Source organism: Tachypleus tridentatus, chromosome 1, assembly GCF_004210375.1.
Source record: "Tachypleus tridentatus isolate NWPU-2018 chromosome 1, ASM421037v1, whole genome shotgun sequence".
NCBI lineage: Eukaryota > Metazoa > Arthropoda > Merostomata > Xiphosura > Limulidae > Tachypleus > Tachypleus tridentatus.
The window spans coordinates 17087884-17109071 of NC_134825.1; the positions used below are offsets into that span (position 1 = coordinate 17087884).

At 34.9% G+C, this 21188-nt stretch overlaps 1 protein-coding gene across 2 annotated transcripts in view; it reads right to left on the bottom strand.

Moving 5' to 3' along the window:
- LOC143243933 (putative fatty acyl-CoA reductase CG5065) overlaps positions 1 to 21188 on the bottom strand; it is a 44117-nt gene that overhangs the window by 6067 nt on the left and 16862 nt on the right. For both annotated transcript variants that reach the window (XM_076487766.1, XM_076487776.1), the window contains exons 3-10: positions 19766 to 19882; positions 17512 to 17687; positions 14371 to 14443; positions 8772 to 8878; positions 8063 to 8240; positions 5092 to 5136; positions 2951 to 3069; positions 1697 to 1936 (exon numbers count right to left, since the gene is read on the bottom strand). In XM_076487766.1, coding sequence (XP_076343881.1) covers positions 1697 to 1936; positions 2951 to 3069; positions 5092 to 5136; positions 8063 to 8240; positions 8772 to 8878; positions 14371 to 14443; positions 17512 to 17687; positions 19766 to 19882 — 1055 coding nt within the window. The remainder of the gene's footprint in view (positions 1 to 1696; positions 1937 to 2950; positions 3070 to 5091; positions 5137 to 8062; positions 8241 to 8771; positions 8879 to 14370; positions 14444 to 17511; positions 17688 to 19765; positions 19883 to 21188) is intronic.

The window sequence follows — 21188 nt, forward strand, 5'->3', positions numbered from 1 at the left end:
AACTAGTAAGACTGTTTCTTACTGGCGTAGTGAAGAATAATTACTTTTCAATAGGTGGAATATCGTCATAACTGGACTGTTTCTACTGATATCAGCGCTAGCCGTCCCTAATTTAGCAGTGTAAGACTAGAGGGAAGATATCTAGTCATCATCACCCACCGCCAACTCTTGGGATACTCATTTACCAACGAAAAATAGGATTGATCGTAACTTTGAACGGCTGAAAGGGCGAGCATGTTTGGTGTGACGGAGATTCGAACCCGCGACTCTTAGCTTACAAGTCGAGTGCCTTATTCACCTGGCCATTCTGGGCCCAATATAAGTAACTTTTTAAAGTTACTTAAACCAGTTACTTAATTTTTTTAAACCAGAAAGTTTATCAATGAAAGTTGATTTTTTAATTATAAACAATAAAGATTACTAATAAAACTGGCTTTAAACTAGACAGTTTATCAGTAAAATCGATTTTTTTTTTCATTTTTAAAGCAAATTCAAACTTTTGATTCGACTAAACTTTCGTTTGCAAGGATAGGCATCGTGGAATGGAACATCAATACTTAAACCTTTCTTATACGATCTTCAGCTACTTTGATCCTTTTATTTTAATACGTGCACAGTTTAAGAAGATAAGTTTGTTTTATTAAACCGATTTAAAATTAAAAATTAAAATTAGGAGAGATTATGAACAATAATGGTACTTCATAAGACTTGTTTTTTTCTCTGATATTTCGGAAAGGGTAAAATATATGTACATGTTCGTTGTGTGATTTATATACAAAGTTGTGGAATATATAAACGAAGGCAAAGCTTAATAACGAAAAATTAATTATGAAAATCATTAAATTACAACATCATAACCGTTTAGTGTAAAACTATGACGTTAGCCATTTTATTTGATAACACAGGCCTGAAATGGATTTACTGTCTTGAAATATTTACATGCTCGACATCCACTTTTCTCCATCACGTACAGATTTTTTTCACAAAACGTCTTATGCACTTTCACATAAATTAATTATCTTAATTAAAATTAGGTTACGTTTTGTTATGCTTAAAATGTTGGCAACTACTTACTATGGATTTGTCTAAACCAATCGCGACGTGAGAGCGTTATGAATCGTTCTATAACCCACGAGAATCACACCCATAGTGTATCAACGGTTAACAGGCCGCGTGACGCGTGATTTCTAAACAGCATTTGTTTATTCATACACTTCTACATTATTTTTCTTCTCAATATTATATATTCGTTGCTATAGAAACAAGAGGTTGTGTAAATGTTCTAAACTATGTAAAAGTTTTTTTTGTCTTTTCGATTTGTAAAATATCCTGATAGAGAAAAAAAAAAGTATTTCTTTCGAAATTTGTGTATCTGAATTATGGAAAATCCGTTATCAAAACCAAAACAGTTTTTATGAATTTTAGGTTCATACGTCTGTGTTATTTAAATAAATGTTAAATGAGGCCCATAGCCTTGGGTACTGAGGCCAAAATTCAGATATTCCTGATAACAGCGCAGAGAGAAATAATCTTATCCAAAAAGTATTTTCTTTTACACATATTTTCATTAATGAACTTTCTGACATTTTCAATGTCCGGTTTTGATGTCACGTGAAACGACAAATTAAGATTACTGGTTAAATTACGTGAGGCTAAATCGTGTAACAAGCATGCCAGATATCACGAAAGTTCTTACCCGGGTTTGTAACCAAGTACTTTAGCTAAGAAGTCAATTATCCTTGCTGGTATTTCATGTTCCAGGACCTCACAGATCCTGTTCAGTAAACGATTGGTCTTGAAGCTGCCACCAGGGTACCGGAGAACCTCCATGCTTGGGTGTGATAAGATGAAAGGATAAGCAAGTCGTTCTATCTCTCCCCACGTGACTCTGTTGATAGGACCTGAGGTGCAGTTGTACACCATCACTTTGTCTGGCCTAAAGTAAACCATGAAAATGTTCACTTACTAACTTGTATAAACCCATTTCTCACGACAAATTTGATACTGTTTGTTCAACTAGCTTACGATAGTCTGGAACTATTTTTTAATATCTCATCTTCAAAAATCCTGCCATCACTTCTATTGATGTCATTACAAGATATTATTACCAATATACAAATGTTTTAAAAGACTCTCAGTTTCAAAAAACCCGACCCAAATTTACATGAAAAATATCAGAACCGAAAATGGATTGGATGTGCCAGACTACGTAATCGTAATCCAATAATATAATCTAAAAAAAAAAAAAAAAACTTTTTTTGATTGAAAAAAAATACTCATAAGTGAAATCTGTAAAATGTCTTGACAGGAACACAAACTCAGAAAGAAAGGAAACTGCTTCACTTGTGTTATTTGTAGATTCTGTTAACCTTTGGATTCATGCTGTAATAAAACAATCATAATAATTGGAAATGTGTGTGTTTTTTGTTTATTGAAATTCGCGCTAGCCGTTCATAATTTAGTAGTGTAAGACTAGAGGGAAGGCAGCTAGTCATCACCACCTACCGCCAACTCTTGGGCTACTCTTTTACCAACGAATAGTGGGATTGACCGTCATATTATAACTCCCCCACGACTTAATAAATTATCGCAGTAAAGATGGTTTAGATTATTACAACAGCAGTGTGTGTGTTTTTCTTATAGCAAAGCCACAGCGGGCTATCTGCTGTGTCCATCGAGGGAATCGAACCCCTGATTTTAGCGTTGTAAATCCGTAGACTTACCGCTGTTCCAGCAGTGACGAACCATATGACCTTGATTACCGATCAAACTTACAAGGCCTAATGAACATATACTTGAAATTGCAAAATTACTCGTGTAATGTGCTAACTTTAATGTTATTATGTGCTATTCTACAGATAGCATACTACTGACCACTAAAAATACTGATTTTTGTAATGATATTCTGTAAATGACAGACATTATCACGTTTATTACACAAAATACTGACCTTTGTGTTTTCATCTGCCAGGCTACACATATCATCATGTTGACCACTGTATCCACTGGAATGACGTCAGCTCCTATACTACGCTGTACCATCATTGTTCGCAGAATTCCTTTACCAGTCTGGGATTATTTTTTAAAAGAACTAGTGAACTAAAAGTAGCAGTCATGTCTTTTAAAGTTAAAATATATTAGCCTAGTTCATGTTCAATGACCGTTTTCTAAAAATAAACATATAAAATCTAGCTGAACTGAAATTTCCGTAAAACACAATATAGCATTTTATCTTAATCTAACAACGTCTGTTAGCTATCATGAGATAATCAGTCTGTGCTAAGATTAACTCGATCATCATGTTGAAGAAATGGTTATCAGACTAGTAAATTACTAATTTACTATATTCTGTAAGTTACTGCACTTTGTTAGCAACGCACCAAGGAGCATTTGACATGGTGAGGTCAAATTTTAATGTCATGACCCTTAATAGTTTCGAGTGTTGCAAAATACACTGATATTTTTTTTCTAACAAAATGTTTGTTTTATTTGGAACGTCAATAATGATTATACTATCTACCGTGTCTCACATTACAAAATCTTTTATCAAAAAGTAATAAAAAAGTGCCAAATCTAGCTCTAAACCTAGATAGCTTTACAACCCCCCTCCTACCCCACTTTAGTAAAGAGTGATTCTAAATATATGTATTCTGCCAAAATTCACAAGTGAAAAATATATTCAACCTGGAGATAAATAACTAATGACTAAATCTTAACTCGAAGTGATGATTTTGGTGAATTTAGAAAATTTAATTTTAGTCATGTGAATAAGGGGATAGGGCCTCCGGCTACAAGAATAATTAATTAATCTGGATCATGTGAATAAGGGGACAGGGCCTCCGGCTACAAAAATAATTAATTAATCTGGGTCATGTGAATAAGGGGACAGGGCCTCCGGCTACAAGAATAATTAATTAATCTGGGTCATGTGAATAAGGGGACAGGGCCTCCGGCTACAAGAATAATTAATTAATCTGGGTCATGTGAATAAGGGGACAGAGCCTCCGGCTACAAGAATAATTAATTAATCTGGTCAGAACCAGTAATTTAATGACGTCAGACGCCTTCACATGACAATAAAGATTTCCACTTGAAACTGAATTATACCCGTGTGTTTGGAGATCCAATCTAATATTCCATTGATCACTTATCACTGAGTTATACTGGTTTGGGGAATTCAATCCATCATCAGTAACCTTAGATAAGGACATAGCCATAGAATAGGACTAGCTTTCATACAGTTTTTGGGTGTATATTATATGTATAGTCAGTAGTGGAGTGTATGTTACATATATGGTCAGTAGTGGAGTGTATGTTACATATATGGTCAGTAGTAGAGTGTATGTTACATATATGGTCAGTAGTGAAGTGTATATTATATGTATGGTCAGAAGTGGAGTGTATGTTAATGTATAGTCAGCAGTGAAATGTATATTATATGTATCGTCAGTAGTGAAGTGTATATTGTATATGTGGTCAGTAGTGGAGTGTATATTGTATATATGGTCAGTAGTGAAGTGTATATTGTATATATGGTCAGTAGTGGAGTGTATATTATATGTTTAGTCAGTAGTGAATTGTATATTGTATATATGGTCAGTAGTGGAGTGTATATTATATGTATGATCAGTAGTGGAGTGTATATTATATGTATTGTTAGTAGTGGAGTGTATATTATATGTATGGTCAGTAGTGGAGTGTATATTGTATGTATGGTCAGTAGTGGAGTGTATATTATATGTATGATCAGTAGTGGAGTGTATATTATATGTATTGTTAGTAGTGGAGTGTATATTATATGTATGGTCAGTAGTGGAGTGTATATTGTATGTATGGTCAGTAGTGGAGTGTATATTATATGTATGGTCAGTAGTGGAGTGTATATTGTATATATTGGTCAGTAGTGGAGTGTATATTATATGTATAGTCAGTAGTGGAGTGTATATTGTATATATGGTCAGTAGTGGAGTGTATATTATATGTATTGTCAGTAGTGGAGTTTATATTATATGTATTGTCAGTAGTGGAGTGTATATTATACGTATAGGGTTTTGAGTTATGTTTTACTTCTGCGTATTTTAATTTACTTACCGCTACTATAAACCCTGAGGTACCATTTAAGTTGTCTACCCAGCCCTGAAAAAAGAGAGGTAATCGAGTTATTAGACTACGTACAAAATATACAGAGTAATACTAAACTAAAACATGTGTAAACATGTACGGTAAAGGGGGAAGGAGAACCAGTGATACAGGAAAGATCGTGACTTCTCGGTCCTAGCATAGGGTCCATTTAATCATAAACATAGGTGTAATGTCATTACAACAATAGAAAAGAATATTTTTCAGTCACAGTAGCATCAGTTACAACGTATATGTTTCAATAGAAATAGTGTTTCGGGTGTTGTTTATTGTTTTAACTTGTTAATAATCCATCTCCTGATGAAGTAAGATTCGTAGATCCTCATCAGTGACATACGATATCAACTTATCAGCGGGCTCAATGCACGTTCACGTATCATGCGAATGCCAAATCTCTCAATTTGATGGGTTTTAGTGACTAAACGCTGGACGTGAGTGGTTATTGTGCTATTGGCTAAAACGAATCTCCTTGTTCAAACTTGGCTATCTCTGATCACCTTTAATGCATTCTCATTTGTCTTTCACCCACTTTATCATTTGCCAACGTATAAACATGTGCATGTCAACTAACATTGTTTGCAGTCACTCCACGTATTTTTGCAGACAATATGGAACTCCACAGCTGGTCTTGGGCCATACGTGATATCTGCTGTTAACGCATGTTTGGAGAACAACCAGTTACTTTGTTGCATGGTGCACCATCATTATACATGACGCATGATTATCCAAACTGGTTCTATCCAAGATCCAAACATAAAATGTACGTGATTTACAATTAGGATAAGTTTCAGATTTAAAATGTACATAATTTATAGTTAGGATTAGCTCCAAACTTAGAATGTACGTGTTTTACAGTGAGAATTGTTGTTGTTGTTTTCGAATTAAGCACAAAGCTACACAATTAGTTATCTGTGCCCTGCTCATCACAAGTATCGAAATCCGGTTTTCAGTGACGTGAGTCCACAGACATACCGCTGTGCCACTATGGGGCTACAGTTAGGATAAGCTTCAGACATAGAATGTATATGATTTAGAGTTAGGATAAGGTTCAAACTAGAATGTACTTGTTTCACAGTTAGGCTAAGCCATTAACTCAGTTCACTGGAATGAGGAAAATAAGGTGAAATGTGAGTTTTTACCACATACAGTGCCTTACATAATTCAGCAACAGCACATTGTTTGCTAATTAGTCAGTTTGGATATCCTCATTCGTCAGTTTGGATATCCTCTGTGCATACGAAGTGAGAGCTATTCACAGTTCAGCAAATGTTTCTTAAATGTTTGAGCTAACGTATCAGTCATTTAATGAATTAATCAGTTATCACGAGAATGTAACGATTACTAGGGCCAGTTTCAGGAAGAGGTCTGTCAATATTTAAAAAAAAAAAAAAAGAGACCATGATTCAAAGATGGAGTTTCCCCATGGTACAGATTCAGTCCATGAGGTGCTTACACAATCATTCATATCACTGTTGGAGTGTGATTTGTTGGCTGTAGTGTAAAATACTCTCTAGTGTAGTCCGAAATTTGTATTGTGTAATGTTTGTAGAATTTTAGTTATCGGAGCTACTAGAATTGTCAGCTGATTCAAAGATTAAACACCATGTTTTATTAGTTGTAACAACATTATAGAATGCCTTCTTTGCGTCTATTTGATCATTTAGTTGCTAAGGGTTGCATATTTCTGCAATATCTTCACAGATGTGTGGAATTCACTTCGCCTTATTAGATGTTCCAAGACTAGTTTTGGATCATTTTATTATTTTTTTTGTTTCATGAAATTTAGACTCATTTCAGGAGAACCTACTACAAATGCTTGGTTTATTGTCGCATCTGATACTCTGAGTTTTAAGGTAGCATGATGCATCGAATCCAGATATTTTAAAAATGAAATGAAAACTTCTCACTTTCCACATTTTATTATTAATCTGTTGGTGTTCACTGCAAACACTGGGATCTAACTTGTGATCTCTCGGTTCTCTGACGTTCATCAGCCATTTTAACAACGCACGTCCTACTTGAATTGTAAATTCATGACCACACAAATAATTACAAAAATGTTCAACAAACACAGTTCTTTTGCAACTTCTCAGGTATAAATTGTACGTTATAAGAGAGCTATATATGTAAAGCAACAGAAAATAATGTCAGAACAATTGTGAGAACTGACATAAAAAATAACCAGTCATTCCTAAGAACGTTAAGACAGAAAAAAATACAAATCTTATGATCTGGATACATATAAAGTGGAAATATCTTTTGGTTGATTTCAACCATTCTTAACATGTGGTCTTAGAGTCTTCTGGCAAGTTTCATGGTCGAAGTGATGCTTCTATATTTTTCTTTTTTTCAAATGACCCTAGGGTAGTGTTGTCTTTGTTTCTTTACAAATATCAACTGAACATTGGATGTACAGTTACTCACTCCAAGGGAATGTGTTCTCAATACTATTCTACTGACCTGTTGATCCCTTTGAAGACACCCTTAGGGCAGTCTTGTGGGTAACATAAGCAGATAAAATACGGATCTGACTGCAATATCACTCATCTGGAACCCTATCTGTTTGTATCTGCCTTTGCTTTTTTTTGACCAAAATCAAACAAACGTGGATGCATCCAAGGGCCTTGGGGTTGACATTAAAATGTTATCCTCTCTATTTAATGCTCCGAGAGACCCTATATACTACCTATTACAATGGAATAAATGTTACAGTAGTCAAACTATATGGTTGTTATAAATCATGCATTGCGTTTGAAGAACGTCCATTTTGTCTTACATTCCATTTTATAGAAGACTTAGGATGATCAAAATAGACGCATGTTCTCAAATTGCCTTTCTTGTGACTAAAGGGTGAAACAAATCACACCAATATTTTATATTGGGACAGAAAACGTTCAAACTTACTTCATTAGGGTTTACTTACTGGAACAGGATCTTTCCAAGACGCTGTGATGATGGAAGGCCTGATAATAGCGATCGGCAATCCGATGCCTTCTTCTACCAACAGGTTTTCAGCCAAGGCTTTGGTATAATGATAACTACACGGTCTACCACTGAGGAGATGAGGGGTTACAGTGTCCAGTAGACTGTCCGACATCCACCTAAAATAAGAAGGACTTGAAAGAAAGCAACAATAGATATATCCACATATGAACTATAGAACCTGAACAACAAAAACATAGAACACTTGGAAAACTTGAAAAGTTAAAAGCACTTTAGTTATCAATTTATTTATTTTTTTAAAGCAAAGCGTCATCCAATATCAACCAGACAAATGTCTTGATTATTTCGTTGGGCTACGTTCTTGGAACATGGATTGCCCTTCATATAACCATGAAAATGAGATACGTTTGAGGTTAATGTCAAGTTCTTGGCCTTTAGTACTGGATAACGAAAAGTTAATGTTACATAACGAGTGCCTTGATTGTCTTTTCACACGTGTAAGAAATTTTTACATTAGAGTTAGAAGAGGTCGACACCGTTTTAGTTCGGTATAGTAACACAAATAGTAACTAATAAGTAGGTTGGTTCTTCCTCACCAACGTAAAGGTTACAATTAACACACGTTCTTACTGTGTTACATGTTTAGTACTGACTGATTCGAAAAAATAACACCAACTAGTGCTACTTACTGGGTAGCTTCTATAACACTTGTAGGAGAAACATGCTCGATGTAGACAGTCTCCTCTATTTCCTGTCGGTTACAGTGGCTATAGGCTGTAGACACGTGAATCAAGGCCTAGTAAAGAATGTAATATTTATATATGTTAAAGTGAGGCTTACTTTTAAACCGGCTGCAGAAAAGTACAAGTCATCTGGAAACTAAACAGTAATTTACAAACATACATACACTTCCGTACAGTCGTTTATGGTACAGATCTTGAAACATAGTAGTGTTTCATCACCTAAAGTTTATTTATTTGTTTCTGAAGTTTGGGTAAAATTACTTGAGGGTTATCTGCGCTAGCCGTCTAATTTCGAAGTAGAAGATTAGAGAGAAAGATAACCAACAAATACTATCAACTACTGGACTGCTCTCATCGAATAATGAGACTTGTCCATCATTCAGATTCCCTGAACCCAAAGTTCGAAGCATGTTTTGGGAGCAACGGGACTCGAGCCATGTTATCACATATATCCCTACCTAGTCCAAAAAAAAAAACATTTAAAGCGTCATTTTTATATTTTATCCCCAAAAAAGATGTTTGTTTTTAATTTCGCGCAAAGCTATTCGAGGGCTATCTGCGCTAGCCGTCTCTAATTTTGCAGAGTAAGATCAGAGGGAAGGCAGCTAGTCATCACCACCCGTCGCTCACTCTTGGGTTACTCTTTTACCAACGAATAGTGGGATTAACCGTTACATTATAACGTCTCCACGGCCAAAAGAGCGAGCATGTTTGGTGTGACGAGAATTCGAACCCGCGACCCTCAAATTACGAGTCGAGTGCCTTAACCCACCTGGTCATCACGGAACAGATCAAGTCTTAATGTTCCAAGAACAGATCAAGTCTTAATGTTCCAGGTACAGATCAAATCTTAGTGTTCTAGAAACAGATCAAGCCTTAATATTCCAGGAGCAGATAAAATCTTAATATTCCAGGAACAGATCAAGTCTTAATGTTCCAGGAACAGATCAAGTCTTAGTGTTCTAGAAACAGATCAAGTCTTAATGTTCCAGGAACAGATCAAGTCTTAATGTTCCAGAAACAGATCAAGTCTTAGTGTTCTAGAAACAGATCAAGTCTTAATGTTCCAGGAACAGATCAAGTCTTAGTGTTCTAGAAACAGATCAAGTCTTAATGTTCCAGGAACAGATCAAGTCTTAGTGTTCTAGAAACAGATCAAGTCTTAATATTCCAGGAACAGATCAAGTCTTAATGTTCCAGGAACAGATCAAGTCTTAGTGTTCTAGAAACAGATCAAGTCTTAATGTTCCAGGAACAGATCAAGTCTTAGTGTTCTAGAAACAGATCAAGTCTTAATATTCCAGGAACAGATCAAGTCTTAATGTTCCAGGAACAGATCAAGTCTTAGTGTTCTAGAAACAGATCAAGTCTTAATGTTCCAGGAACAGATCAAGCCTTAGTGTTCTAGAAACAGATCAAGTCTTAATGTTCCAGGAACAGATCAAGTCTTAGTGTTCTAGAAACAGATCAAGTCTTAATGTTCCAGGAACAGATCAAGTCTTAATGTTCCAGGAACAGATCAAGTCTTAGTGTTCAAGAAACAGATCAAGTCTTAATGTTCCAGGAACAGATCAAGTCTTAGTGTTCAAGAAACAGATCAAGTCTTAATGTTCCAGGAACAGATCAAGTCTTAGTGTTCTAGAAACAGATCAAGTCTTAATGTTCCAGGAACAGATCAAGTCTTAGTGTTCTAGAAACAGATCAAGTCTTAATGTTCCAGGAACAGATCAAGTCTTAGTGTTCTAGAAACAGATCAAGTCTTAATGTTCCAGGAACAGATCAAGTCTTAGTGTTCTAGAAACAGATCAAGTCTTAATGTTCCAGGAACAGATCAAGTCTTAGTGTTCTAGAAACAGATCAAGTCTTAATATTCCAGGAACAGATCAAGTCTTAATGTTCCAGGAACAGATCAAGTCTTAGTGTTCTAGAAACAGATCAAGTCTTAATGTTCCAGGAACAGATCAAGCCTTAGTGTTCTAGAAACAGATCAAGTCTTAATGTTCCAGGAACAGATCAAGTCTTAGTGTTCTAGAAACAGATCAAGTCTTAATGTTCCAGGAACAGATCAAGTCTTAATGTTCCAGGAACAGATCAAGTCTTAGTGTTCAAGAAACAGATCAAGTCTTAATGTTCCAGGAACAGATCAAGTCTTAGTGTTCAAGAAACAGATCAAGTCTTAATGTTCCAGGAACAGATCAAGTCTTAGTGTTCTAGAAACAGATCAAGTCTTAATGTTCCAGGAACAGATCAAGTCTTAGTGTTCTAGAAACAGATCAAGTCTTAATGTTCCAGGAACAGATCAAGTCTTAGTGTTCCAGGAACAGATCAAGCCGTAATATTCCAGGAGCAGATAAAATCTTAATATTCCAGGAATAGATCAAGTTTTAATGTATCTGGAACAGATCAAGCCTTAACGTTCTCGGAACAGATCAAACTGTAATGGAAAAAAAAAAAAAAACATTAGTAAATTTAGAAACATGTGAGTGAAAATTAAAGAAACAAAAGTATAACAATACATCATTCAGACAACTTCCATGTCCAGTACTGACAAGATTGTTTGTACAACATTATCATACCGGCTGGGATACTACAGACACAGTACTGACAAGATTGTTTGTACAACATTATCATACCGGCTGGGATACTACAGACACAGTACTGACAAGATTGTTTGTACAACATTATCATACCGGCTGGGATACTACAGACACAGTACTGACAAGATTGTTTGTACAACATTATCATACCGGCTGGGATACTACTGACACAGTACTTACAAGATTGTTTGTACAACATTATCATACCGGCTGGGATACTACAGACACAGTACTGACAAGATTGTTTGTACAACATTATCATACCGGCTGGGATACTACAGACACAGTACTGACAAGATTGTTTGTACAACATTATCATACCGGCTGGGATACTACAGACACAGTACTGACAAGATTGTTTGTACAACATTATCATACCGGCTGGGATACTACAGACACAGTAGTGACAAGATTGTTTGTACAACATTATCATACCGGCTGGGATACTACAGACACAGTACTGACAAGATTGTTTGTACAACATTATCATACCGGCTGGGATACTACAGACACAGTACTGACAAGATTGTTTGTACAACATTATCATACCGGCTGGGATACTACAGACACAGTACTGACAAGATTGTTTGTACAACATTATCATACCGGCTGGGATACTACAGACACAGTACTGACAAGATTGTTTGTACAACATTATCATACCGGCTGGGATACTACAGACACAGTACTGACAAGATTGTTTGTACAACATTATCATACCGGCTGGGATACTACAGACACAGTACTGACAAGATTGTTTGTACAACATTATCATATCGGCTGGGATACTACAGACACAGTACTGACAAGATTGTTTGTACAACATTATCATACCGGCTGGGATACTACATACACAGTACTTACAAGATTGTTTGTACAACATTATCATACCGGCTGGGATACAACAGACACAGTACTGACAAGATTGTTTGTACAACATTATCATACCGGCTGGGATACTACAGACACAGTACAGACAAGATTGTTTGTACAACATTATCATACCGGCTGGGATACTACAGACACAGTACTGACAAGATTGTTTGTACAACATTATCATAACGGCTGGGATACTACTGACACAGTACTTACAAGATTGTTTGTACAACATTATCATACCGGCTGGGATACTACAGACACAGTAGTGACAAGATTGTTTGTACAACATTATCATACCGGCTGGGATACTACAGACACAGTACTGACAAGATTGTTTGTACAACATTATCATACCGGCTGGGATACTACAGACACAGTACTGACAAGATTGTTTGTACAACATTATCATACCGGCTGGGATACTACAGACACAGTAGTGACAAGATTGTTTGTACAACATTATCATACCGGCTGGGATACTACAGACACAGTACTGACAAGATTGTTTGTACAACATTATCATACCGGCTGGGATACTACAGACACAGTACTGACAAGATTGTTTGTACAACATTATCATACCGGCTGGGATACTACAGACACAGTAGTGACAAGATTGTTTGTACAACATTATCATACCGGCTGGGATACTACAGACACAGTACTGACAAGATTGTTTGTACAACATTATCATACCGGCTGGGATACTACAGACACAGTACTGACAAGATTGTTTGTACAACATTATCATATCGGCTGGGATACAACAGACACAGTACTGACAAGATTGTTTGTACAACATTATCATATCGGCTGGGATACTACAGACACAGTACTGACAAGATTGTTTGTACAACATTATCATACCGGCTGGGATACTACAGACACAGTACTGACAAGATTGTTTGTACAACATTATCATACCGGCTGGGATACTACAGACACAGTACTGACGAAATTGTTTGTACAACATTATCATACCGGCTGGGATACTACAGACACAGTACTGACAAGATTGTTTGTACAACATTATCATACCGGCTGGGATACTACAGACACAGTACTGACAAGATTGTTTGTACAACATTATCATACCGGCTGGGATACTACAGACACAGTAGTGACAAGATTGTTTGTACAACATTATCATACCGGCTGGGATACTACAGACACAGTACTGACAAGATTATTTGTACAACATTATCATACCGGCTGGGATACTACAGACACAGTACTGACAAGATTGTTTGTACAGCATTATCATATCGGCTGGGATACTACAGACACAGTAGTGAGAAGATTGTTTGTACAACATTATCATACCGGCTGGGATACTACAGACACAGTACTGACAAGATTGTTTGTACAACATTATTATACCGGCTGGGATACTACAGACACAGTACTGACAAGATTGTTTGTACAACATTATCATATCGGCTGGGATACTACAGACACAGTAGTGGCATTATATATTCCATGAACAACAAGAAATATAAAATATATTAAATATCTGGCTGTAATTGGCAATATTTCAAAACTTAAATAACTGTTTTTTAAGTGCTTTAAAGTTAGTTTCTTAACGAATCTCAACTTCCTTATCATTTAAGCCTCAATGTGTATAATACTAAAACTTCGTGATCGATTTCCCTGGCGGAAAAAAATCTGATAGATCATTGTGCGCGTCTACTCTACAGGAACCAAATAACATTTTGTTTTTCGTGTTTTTTTTCTCAAAACAACGAAGCACAATATTCAATCATAGATAACTTGTTACAAAAAGCGAGATGTTCCTTTAGTTTTATCCTAATATCGGATAGTTTAACCGAAAAGTTAATAGTTTAAACCTTTTTAAAAATGTAAAAGTTCAAAAAGCGAAGGTGGCATGAAATTGTGTGTATTAATTTCTCCAACATATCAAGCAACATAAAACATATTATTTTCTTTCGATTAAAATATCATAAAGCTAATTCCTTAAGATAACAATAATGAGTTAGTGTAAAATAAAATAGAAACAGAATGTGAAACGTTTGTTTAGATTATGAGACTTTAGTGTTTGATAAACTTACCATCAGGTGCTTAATCTTATGACACAGTTGGAGTATTCTTCTTGTTCCAACTACATTGATATCAACTGACTGCCTAACACCATAAAACAAAATTGCACAGACGTTATTTTTCACAGACTGTTTATGGTAAGGAAATAAAAACAGTGCACACACATATATATACCAACAAACTGTTTGTTGCAACATCAATAAAAGACAAATAATAAAAAATAAGGATTGAAAATAGGTGTTTTTTTAATATTTTGTTTTCAAATATATTTAATTATAATGTTAACAGTCTCATTTACAAATCGGAGTTTTACTTTAGGACAAGCTTCTAAAACTCTAAGGCTCAGTATTAGTAACATTGATTTGTTTCCCATTATAATTTCATTTACTATTGGATTGGATGTTTTTTATTCTCGATTTTGTTTCATACAAGAATGTACTAAACATTATCACAAGAAAAATATTAAGTTTTATAGTTATCATCTCTTCAACAACTTATTACGTTGTATTATAATCTAGCTACTCACTTCTCATGTCTGTCAGCAACCCTGGACAAATCTACAGTAAGAGTAGGTTGCTGACAGTGGTAAAGTAAAAACACATTATACATGTTATTTTATTTTATTATATGTATGGTTTCCCCTTATCTTTATAATTAAAGGAATAAGATTTTTGAGTGGGAATTTTTTTTAAAAACTTCATTAAATGTCACGCAAATGTAAAATTAGGTGTAGTAAAATATTAGCAATGTAACCATATTTGAACCGGAAGCATTTCAAACATCAATAAAGTAAGAAAAGATGAGCCTCTTAATCCTCAAAGCCCCATCTCAGACAACCTTGTTTATGTGCTAAGATTGTGTTTATTTCTTCATTTGTTTGTAGAGTCATAGAATACCGGTGCTAGTACTCTGTTGAATATGGACCTGGAAGCAATATCACTGAGTTTTCGTAGTTGCACCTGAAACCCAAGGTTTGAAAGCGTCGCTGTATCTGGCTTCTTCTACTTGATCAGTCCAATTTGTTAAAAGTGCCTCTTGTACAAGAGATGTTTCTAGGCATCATGTGCTGTGGAAAACGTTCAACCAATTATGGTTACGCCTCGCAGCCATTGAGACGCCCCCCATGGCCATCAGATTCGTTCGAAGCTTTACATACCTAACCTCTTATGTGAGCAGTTTAGGCAGGTCACTTAACTGTTTCAATCATTTCAAATACACAATATTTTATACACTACGTGCATTTAAATACAAAACACCACATTTAAAAACAAAGTACGAGTTTTCTCCTTAGTTTTCCATTACAATCCTAAATAGTTTTTTTTGAAAAGGGAACAGCATTACGTTTCTTTCAGTTCTGTAACATTCAACATAATGACATGAGCAGTAAATAACAAGTTTCTAATACAACAAAATAAATTAATGAAAAAATAATTCGATTTATAGATGCTTCTACGTTTAAAAACACCATAAAGTTGAATCAAAAACAAAATGTAGGAGACAAGATATAACAGCTAATGAAATATAAGTGGAAAATCCAACAGGCTATGTTACCTACTATGGTAAATTCTAACAGAAAATAAAACCAACGATTGAAAAGTTCAACAAAAATGAAATCTACTACATCAAACTCTACCAGGTATAAAATTTGGAATGAAAAATTCAACAGAAAAATAAATCTAGGATTACAAAATCCGACGCATAATGAAATCTAAAACGACAAAATCTTACGAAAAATAAAACTTGGGAGACAAAAATCTAACAGATAATGAAAGATACGACAGAAAATTGTGCAGAAAATGAACATTAAGATAGCAAAAGTCAAGGGATAATGAAATCTAGTACAGCAAAACCTAACAGGTAATGAACAACAGAATAACAAAATCCAACAAATAATGAACTACAGGATAACAAATTCCACCAAATAATGAACTACAGGATAACGAAATCCAACAAATAATGAACTACAGGATAACAAATTCCACCAAATAATGAACTACAGGATAACAAAATCCAACAAATAATGAACTACAGGATAACAAATTCCACCAAATAATGAACTACAGGATAACAAAATCCAACAAATAATGAACTACAGGATAACAAATTCCACCAAATAATGAACTACAGGATAACAAAATCCAACAAATAATGAACTACAGGATAACAAAATCCAACAAATAATGAACTACAGGATAACAAAATCCAACAAATAATGAACTACAAGATAACAAAATCTAACAAAGAATGAAATCTAGGATGGTATACAAATACTTTGTGACAGACTATGTTAGTTATTTTCAGTCGTAAAGAACAGTAAGTTTATCCTCAAAAAGAACTCCAGCAGAAAAGTAAATGGTTACTAGCTGTGTAATAAAGGTTTTCTTCTCTTCTTTTCCATAATTTTTAGTAAACAAGAAATGGATTAATAACCTGATCTGTTTTACATTATATAAACGCAAAAAAGAGATTCCTGTCCCAACAAGTTTAATTTACAAATACAACAAAGAGAGATTTAAGATTTAATTAACTTAACCTGTAAATACTGCCAAAAGGGATTTATGGCATTATGAATTTTGTTCTATAAATATTATGGAGTGGAATATGTTGCTGATTAATGTTATCTTACAAATACTACAGAGATAGGTTCAATGAAAACATTGTAGTCTTAAAGTCTCTTGAATATATAAATTAAAATAGATAAAATAAAGTCTCAGTTCACGCATACGAATTATACTAACAACCAGAACATTAGTTTAAATCATTAACTTTAGTTATTAGTAACTTATTGGTTGAAATGTTTAAATAACAGACAATATTCGCGACTTGTTAGGCCGCAGTTTCGTTTCTCGTGGATTTGGAGTCAAGATTTACTTGTACATTAATATATATCCACGCTCACCAGTATCAGTGAATAACATGTAGTTATTAAAGCACTGGATATTTACCGACATTCTAAGAGGAACAGTCGTTAAAATTATCAAATGTGTTTTCTGTTGGGTTTTTTTAATGAGACTGAAAACGAAAACATTCAACCATAAGCATGTAGGAGAAATCCAGATAAGGTATACCATATTTGTCGTGAAAGTTTATTGTGCAGTTACAGATAATTTTTGTCATCGATTAAAAAACAAACAAATAAGTTGAAAACTAACTTAAAAGGTTCGTCAAATTTCACTGTAGCTGCACAGTGAAAGACTACAGACACGTTATTCACCAGAACTTCCTCATCTGAAGAACTGATCCCTAATCCATCTTCTGTGACGTCACCGGCAATTGGAACGATCTTCCTCATAACTGATCGGTTTTCCGATGAAACTTGATCAAATGCCTGTTGTGGATATTAATATAATTTCAGATTATAACTTGTTTTACTAGTGTAATGATATATAAAAACAACAGACTATAATTCCTTATTAGTATTTATATATATATATATATATTGATTTCACACATTGTATTGCCCATTATTTATTTCCCCTCTCTAATAACTTACACCCTTTCAGAGATATACAGTCAACTGATAAATACCACGTGGGCCATGATTTTCCCATTTTTTTTAGTCGTAGCAGCAAACTTCGAAGACACCTTGGCGGTACAGATCAAAGAAAGTTACCCGTGGCATGAGAGAACAGTTTCACGTGGTTTTTTTATTCTTACAAACAGTGATCACCATATTTATTCTAATAGATGGCGCTGATGGTTATTGCAAAACTAGAAATCAATAAGCTATGTTTGCTTCCACTTATTTTAGGTATATTTCTTAATAATAGAGGTATTATCGTAATACCTAATTAGTCTCTAATTCGTGCCACCCTTTTACAATTTACAACTCCCCAGAAGGCGTTAATTATTGGTAATACGTTCTCTGAAAATGATCATTTTGTTGTTCTAAAGGTGGTTGTATATTATAGTTAGACGTAAATGGAAATAGGCTATTATCAACTGTCAATTTCAAACTGCATTACAACAAAAATAGTGAATAAAAAAAAACTCCATTTCAAGATTTAATCAACCTTAAAAATAAATCAATTATTTACTGTTTTACTTTCAGTTTGAATTCATTAATACGCAGGAGTCCATTCGAGTAAGTATCAAACGATATGCTGCACAAAAATATGCCAAGAAAAGAACAAACACGTATTGATTTTATTATGTATGTTTATAAACTGTTTATGTTTTAACTTTAGTCGTTGAAAAACTGTTCAGATTCAGTGTGAATGTTAGTACACGCTCTTTACAACGTTAGTGTTATTCGCCAAATTATACATGAATTCAGTACTTTTAAGTTTTACGTCATGTCATTTATTACTCTCTCTAAAGTAATCAACGTTATTTTGCTAATGTTTTATAGTTCTAGGCCATCACTAGAAGCCTCCTAATGTTTTATAGTTCTAGGCCATCACTAGAAGCCTCCTAATGTTTTATAGTTCTAGGCCATCACTAGAAGCCTCCTAATGTTTTATAGTTCTAGGCCATCACTAGAAGCCTCCTAATGTTTTATAGTTCTAGGCCATAACTAGAAGCCTCCTAATGTTTTATAGTTCTAGGCCATCACTAGAAGCCTCCTAATGTTTTATAGTTCTAGGCCATCACTAGAAGCCTCCTAATGTTTTATAGTTCTAGGCCATCAAATGAAGCCTCCAGAACACACGAAATGTAGTTTTTTTTACTAATGGTTTTAAGATTAATACATTTTTATAGTAAATATAACCTAGTGATATTATGAATTAGGGTTTGATCCCTGTGGCGGACACAGTGTGAATATCACTTTGTTCTTGATATAAACCAGCAGTATCATGCTTTAGGAATAGAGGTTACTTATGTGTGCTAGATAAAAATAATACGGTGATAACCAAATTGTTGTTATGGCTGGCTACTAGTCCCCTCTAATCCGTGAGAAACAGTAAGCTGTTAACTCAGTGGAGACATTCGTATAACCAAGTTACAATGAATCATTTGCTAAAAGTTTCAAATCTTAGCAAAACTAAAAGACTATAAAAAAATCACAATTTCATAGCGTCTTAATGTCCTTAAATACATAAATTCTTATGGTAATATTTTCAGAAATTATAAGCTGTTTAAATAGAAAAATGTGATGGAAAACACATGCACACGATTCATGTTAAACACTGCAGTCCTATGTCTTATCATGTCGTGTTTTGTTGTTTTTTTATAAAATTACTCGTCTGAATCATGCCGAGTTTCTTATTCAATTTACTAGAGTGTATTATTTTGTGTTTACTAAAAAATAACGTGTTGCATCTCTCATAAGACTTTGTTTAGTGTATCATATCAAGTTTCTGATACACTCTACGATAGTATACCATGTCATGTTTCTGATACGGTGTGTGATAGTACATTTGGTCTCGTGCGGCTTGTACTAATTCGAAAAATTAAATTACATACCTTTGATCGAAGCAGTTCATCCAGACGTTGTCGCACGTCCTTGCCATCTTTCGGGCGAAGTATGAGGTAGATTGTTTTCAAACGACTACACGAACGTAGAAGTTTTTCTACCAGGACCTGCAGTATATCAGACATGTTTGTTGTCAAAAGCTTCACGAATAACTAAACACAGAGATTTTCTTTTGCGTTATTTTTATTTTATTTACAGAAACAAAAAAAATTGTTTTTGAATTTCGCGCAAAGCTACAAGAGGGCTATCTGCGCCAGTCGCCCCTAATTTAGCAGTGTAAAACTAGAGAGAAGGCAGCTAGTCATCACAACCCACCGCCAACTCTTGGGCTACTCTTTTACCAACGAATAATGGGATTGACCGTCACATTATAACGCCCTCACGGCTGGGAGGGCGAACATGTTTGGTGCGACTGGGATTCGAACCCGCGACCCTCAGATTATCAATCGAATGCCTTAACCCACCCGGCCCACACGGAAACAAGATATGTTGCTGACAGCTTATTAAATTCTATTTAAAAATGTTCGGAAAAGCCATTTGTGAATACATTAAAGATAAATATATATGTAAAATTAAGAAACTAAATATACTGCATGGTGTAATACTAAAACATAGTAAATCTAGGGCAAGAAAAATAATCTGTTATGTTCATTTAGATTTCATGGGCATTTGACTTAAATGAGGCTTAGCGTATAGAGAAAGGCTTAAATATAATTGCTATTATGACATTTTGTTTATTATTGATCTGGTTTACCATTTATATTATTATTTATGATATCGTAAAGAAAACTATTTAGCACTACAGAACTTACACAGTTGTAAGCTTTGAAAAGAAAAATAATTATCAATCGTCTTAGTTGTATGTTAAACTGTTAGATAAAATGGTTTGGAGATGTTTGTTAGTTTTTGAATTTGATGCAAAGCTACTCGAGGGCTATCAGCGCTAGCCGTCCCTAATTTAGCAGTGTAAGACTAGAGGGAAGGCAATTAGTCATCACCACCCACCGCCAACTCTTGGACTACTCTTTTACCAACGAATAGTGGGATTGACCGTCACGTTATAACGCCCCCGCGGCTGGGAGGGCGAGCATGTTTGGTGCGACCGGGATTCGAACGCGCCACCCTCGGATTACGAGTCGAACGCCTTAACACACTTGGCCATGCCGGGCCAAAAATTTGGAGCTGAAACGCTAGGTTGTTGTAAACCCTGTTAGTGACAGTACAACAAATACGTCGTTTCGTTTACTGCTGTCATTTACTTTTATTACGAATTTGCGGCTAATTTTTCAGTTTAATCTACTTAAACAGTTACGTATAATGACTAAGTATGTATTTGCTGTCCAGGAAAGAAATTAAATGCGTTTTTAAAACGTATATTGTTTTAGGCTTCAAACATCTCAGGTACTATATTAT